The sequence below is a fragment of the Arctopsyche grandis genome, chromosome 2, assembly GCF_051622035.1.
Source record: "Arctopsyche grandis isolate Sample6627 chromosome 2, ASM5162203v2, whole genome shotgun sequence".
NCBI lineage: Eukaryota > Metazoa > Arthropoda > Insecta > Trichoptera > Hydropsychidae > Arctopsyche > Arctopsyche grandis.
Window position 1 is genome coordinate 11,571,107 of NC_135356.1, and position 5,680 is coordinate 11,576,786.

At 52.1% G+C, this 5,680-nt stretch overlaps 1 protein-coding gene across 1 annotated transcript; it reads right to left on the bottom strand.

Annotated features, from left to right (window-relative positions):
* Nucleotides 1-1,109: 1,109 nt before the first annotated feature.
* Nucleotides 1,110-1,550, bottom strand: LOC143922261 (uncharacterized). The gene has a single exon (XM_077445486.1). It carries the CDS (start codon nucleotides 1,548-1,550, stop codon nucleotides 1,110-1,112), a length of 441 nt encoding a protein of 146 aa, XP_077301612.1.
* Nucleotides 1,551-5,680: the final 4,130 nt, after the last annotated feature.

The following is a 5,680-nucleotide window of genomic DNA, read 5'->3' on the forward strand; positions in this document are numbered from 1 at the left end:
CAATTTTAAATTAAAAAGGGTCAATTTGGAATGAAAAACCCGTATTAGATTCTATAAAATATTGGTTGACTCCTGAATTGATAATAATAAAGGCTCTGTTGAATAAACTACCTGGTAGCAGCCTGGCACAGCAGTGTATGGATAATACTACTTCTATTCATACTATACAGCAGCGCGCGTTTAGACAATTTTTTCGCCGACTTCAAGGCAAAATCGGCATATGTACATATACTTTACAGAGCTTGGCGATACAGCGCAATATATGTAGCTTACATTCTATTGTCGAGTCGAAATGACGTTTCTGAAAATACGCATGTGCAATTTCATTAGTACCCGTGCACTCGCTACTATGACGCCAAAGATTACTCTTCGTACTGCTGTTAACGTGCAGTTGCCGGCCTGAGCTGTGCCAGTATGAATATGCCTTAATCTGTTAGCAGAGAATTTGTTGAAATTTAAGTAATTCAAAGATAAATCACTACGTCAATTAGTGAAGTACCCTTAATAAGTACCATTCTTTAAATATATTGTTTTTAACCAATTCAAAATCAGTTTTCGGCATTTTGATGTGTAGAGTTTTTTTTTCGCACTATTATTGATTCGCGCTAGGAAAAGGGGCGTAAGATTTCCTTCAATGTATGAGATTTTTGTAATTATTTTCAAAATTCGACATCTCCGACGCTCCCGGGCCTTCGCCCCCAGCACCCCCGATGCCTCCGACAATCCAGGGCCTTCGCCCCCGGCGTCCCCGGTGCCTCCGACGGGCCATTGCCCCGGCACCCCGGGGCTTTCGCTCCCCACGCCCCCGGAAATTACGAATTACAAATTACGAAGTGATTACGAATTACGTTTTGTGCATCGCCGACGCCCCGACACCTTTGCCCCCAGCGCTTTTTTTTTTCCTCCGTGAGAGGGGAAAACCTTGCATAGGCCCCCCCGGCCCGAATTCCAGGGGGAGTGTGAGATTCTTACGCACTAAAAACCCCTCTCTCTTTCAGATGCTGCCGGACCCGCACTTAAGCATTACCAGGCAGCAGCTGGCCTTGCGAAATGCGCTCACACAGGAGACGGCAGAGGCCCATATCAGGTCGCGGTGCTCTTATCGAGTCCTACGACTCAGAAGCAGGCTCCTGGCGTCTCCTTTCCCTTTCGGACTGCAACTTCTCCCCGATCACGGAGGCAGCAAAGGCCTCCCAAGCCGACCAGCTCCCTCTGTCGCGGAGCATGGAACCCATCACCATCCCCATCCATAGCGTTTCCTCCCCGATCGCGGCTTTGAGGGTCTCTCTCGGGGCATCCCACGCACGACAGTGAAGCAATGTATGCTCCGCATCATCGTCAGCTGCCTCACAGTGGTGGCAGCTTGGTGTTGCTTCTTTCCCTATCTTGTGCAGATAGGTTCCGAAGCAACCGTGTCCTGTCAACAACTGGGTGAGGTGATAGCTCAGGTCGCCGTGTGTCCTTCCGCACCATTGCTTCAGGTCACCGACGAGCCTTTGCGTCCACCTCCCCCCAGTAGCTGACTCCCACCGCTGCTGCCACTGTATCATGGTGGCATTCCTCGCTTCGCTTCATTTCAACCCGCCGTGTGTCGCCTTTCGCTCAACCGCAAGCAGGTCCACAGGCGGTGTGCCAGCAAGCACCAGTGCGGCATCTTCCGATACCGTGCGGTACGCCGAAACGACCCTCAGAGCGCTCCGTTTCTGCACTTCAGCCATTTTCCGCCTAGTGCGCTCCACTTTAAGGGAGTCACACCAAACGGGAGCGCCGTACAAGAGTATGGAGTGGACCACCGAGCTCAGGAGTTTCCTCCTAACACTCTTAGGTCCACCCACATTTGGCATGAGGCGGGTTAACTGACAGGCCGTCACGTCCACCCTGGCGGATGCCCGCTCCACATGCTCCGTGAACCTGAGCTTTCGGTCGAGCTGGATTCCGAGGTATCGCACCGAATCGCGGAACGGCACCTCAAAACCCTCCAGCTCCAATTTCGGCGGACCGAAACCTCTTCGTCTGGTGAAGAATACTGCCTCCGTCTTCTGGACTGCTAATTCCAGCCCAGCGCGATCTAGCCATGTCTTCACCCGATAGAGCGCGTCATTGCCGCAGATCTCCACGCTTCCGAGGGATTTCGAAACCACCATGATTGCGACATCGTCAGCAAAATCAACGGCGCTGGCACCCTCCGGGAGCTCCACCCTCAGTAACCCGTCATACATAGCGTTCCACAGGACTGGTCCGAGGACAGAGCCCTGCGGGACGCCCGACGAGAGTCACCGCGAGGAGAGATCACCGGTAGTGCCGCACCGGTACTCCAGCAGTCGGTCTTCAAAGTAGCTCTCCAGCCGTCTCATCAGGTAGCGGGGCACCCGATAGTCCTCCCCGACGGCTCTTAGGATATTATCCCATCGAGCCGAGTTGAAGGCGTTTCGGATGTCCAGTGCCACCAGAGCGACATGCTTGCTCCGCTTCACGGATCCTTCCCATGCCGATCGTACTGTTCCGACGACATGGTTGACGGCGTCGATCGTTGATCGGCCCCGCCTGAATCCGTATTGAAGCGGGGAGAGTCCCGTGGCGTCATCTTCGAGGAACGGCTGAAGTCTCTGGAGAGTCAGTCTCTCCAGGAACTTCCCGAATCCATCGAGCATACACAGCGGCCTGTAAGAGGACGGTCCCACCGCAGGGCTCTTCTTAGGTATTAGCACGAGCTTTTGCCTCTTCCAAGCCCCGCCGAAGGTCCCCTCCCGCAGGCACGCATTGTAGACGTCGAGAAGACATCGGGGAAGGCCCTCCCTACCGCCGAGACTATTTCGTTCGGGACTCCATCCAGGCCCGGAGCTTTGTGGGCCTTAAGGCCCTTCAGGGCCCGCTCCAGTTCGCCCTTTTGGAACAGCGGGCATTCCTCACCACCAGTTGGGACGTCAAGCGCTCGCGCTCGCTCCGGGTGTTCCGGAAAGAGCCCATCGACCACAGTTTTCAGATTCTCCGGGTCGTCGAGATAGGGATCGGCCGACTGACCGCTCAGCTTCTGTCGCACTATTTTGTACGGCAGTCCCCATGGATCGGTGTCGACCATCTCACACAGCTCCCGCCAGCACTTCTTTTTACTGTCCTTGATGGCACCCTTGAGTGCCTTCCGCGCATTTCGGTACAGTTCATCCGCCTCCAGGGTGTGCCCTACTCTCTGCGCTAGCCTTCTGAGGGCGAGACAACTCTTACGGAGCCCAGCTATGGTGTTGTTCCACCAATACACCGGCCTCCTCATAGTGCCCCTCCCTTTTCGAGTCATTGCAGAGTCACACGTGCGTTTGGTCAGCACGCCGAGCGCCTCTACCATTGCCTCGGCCCTGGAAGCAGAGTAAACTGTGCCACCACCAGCAGAAAACGTCTCTTCGAGTGCCAGGACATCGAGACTGCGGATGCACCAGCCAATCTCGTTGGCGATTGGGCCCCCGCGACCAGCCGGGGCACCCACGATCTCATACCAGATGTACTGGTGGTCGCTGTGTGAGTAGTCGTCCAAGACCTTCCAGTTGTTGATTCTGCTCACAATGCCGTCGTCAACGAAGGTGACGTCAACGACGGAGCCGCCGGCTCCCCTGTGAAACGTGAGGTCATTGCCCACATTTGCCGGGGTCAACTGGAGGCTAGCGGCCAACTCGCTGAGGAGGATTCCCCTTCGATCCGTGATCGAAGACCCCCAACTTGCCGACTTGGCGTTGAAATCTCCGGACACTACGATAAAAGTTCCTCTCTTGACTCCTCTGAGATCAAATTCAAGACGACCCAAATCGTCTTCGAACTGCGGTAGGTCCGAGTTCGGGGAAAAGTAGCAGCTATAGATCCGCAGACCCGCTAGCTCAACCCAGACAAACCCACTCACCGCCGGATCGGATGAACCGATTACTCGATGCCGGGTCGAGGGAACGTAAATCGCTGCCGTGGCCGAAGCATCAGAGTACCAGGAGCTAGTCCTGTTCCTGGGTGTCTATAGTGTTGGTGCTGGTTGTGGTTGGTGCTGGTGGCTGGCGGCTGGTTTTGATTGATCCTGTGCCTTTGCTGGTGCTAGTGTCAATTTCGCAAGCTGTGTTGTTATTTATTTTATTTTTTTATCTATTTTTCGATCTACAAGTGATGGTCGCTTATCTGTGAGTATTGTTGTAATTTATTATCGTCGGTGCGAGACCACCGTTTAACTGCGGTATTGTTTCGTTTCGTTTATGTACATATATGTATATATTGTTTATTCATTTTTTTTTTACATTACTTATTGCTATTGATGTTGATCTTTTGACGGGCTGTTGTTTGTTTGTATTTGTTTAAATTAATTTTTGGTCAATGGAGAAATCGGTCTCCGTTGATCTTGATGGACTCCTGGTTGCCACTCACACGGCATTGAATGAAATTTCTGTTGGGTTATGGACCGCTAAGCTAAACAATGAATTCAGGGAGAAGGTGATTGCTTCCTCGACTATCGTCAGGGATGCGATTTCTCGCCTTGCGTTGCGTGCGTCCAGATGCGATGCTTTGGAGCACGAGTGTGCCAAATTGCGCTCGCGCGTAAATAATGCGAGTGTTGAGGGTGCTTGCTCGTTCGCCAGGGTCGCTGCTGGTCCTCCTACAATATCTAGGCCAGGAGTTAGCGATCGGAGTTTGCCTGCGAGACCACCTAGACCTGCTGTATTGGTATACCCTAAGGAGACAACTTCGTCTTCGAGTTCCGAAGCTACCAAGAGTTTGTTAACCTCTGCGGTCAATTTGACCAATGAGGGTCAAATTGACCGCAGTACGTCAGTTTTTGGTCAGTGCGTCCGATCAAAAGCGCTAGCAACGCGGTTTATCCACGTACAGCTCTAGAAGCCTCTAAAATGGCTTCTTCAATCACCTCAAATAGCAATTTGGGGTTAAAGGCCTCGGTACCTTCCGCCAGGAAGCCGCGTATCGAGATATTGGAGGTTCCAGGTGATATGTCTGACGGCGACTTGGTTTCGGAGTTGTTGAGGGTTAACGCTGTTGACTTCAGTGGCTCTGATGTCAGAGTCGTTAAAAGGATAAAGCCTGGTACCAGAGGCACTGGTAGAGCGATACTGGAAGTTGTTCCTGCGTTGCGACATTTGCTGATCGCCGCCAAACGCATATTTTAGGGTTGGTCTTCTTGCCGTGCTAGGGACCATATAAGAGACTTTAGATGCTACAAGTGTCACGCATATGGCCATTTTTCTGCGAGATGCACTGAGAAAACCTGTACCTGTTCTCATTGCGCCAATACTGGACACGAGAGACAAGATTGTCCTAAACTAGCTGATAAACCGACTTGTGCCTCTTGTACGCGTGACAAACGTGAACCCAAACATAGGACTGGTGGATCGGATTGTCCTCTGTTCCGACGCTTTATGGATATGGAGAATGCTCGTACTGACTATGGCGCATAATTACAATTTTCGTTTCGGGCAAATAAACTTGCGAAGATCTCGTGCGGCTACAGCTCTTATCTCGCAGGTGATATTTTGATATTTTGCTCATCCAGGAGCCTTATTCTACTGAGGGTAATATTCGTGGTCTGGGGCGACACGTTCGTGTTGTCACTGGACACAAATCTACGGAGTACCCTTGGGCAGCTGTTGCTTTGTTTTCTCCTAATATCTCTGTTCTCTCCTTAGACCACCTGTCTGGATCA

Bases quoted from the DNA above. Each gene is read 5' to 3' on its own strand.
- LOC143922261 (XM_077445486.1), bottom strand. From the start codon at position 1,550: ATGATACAGTGGCAGCAGCGGTGGGAGTCAGCTACTGGGGGGAGGTGG.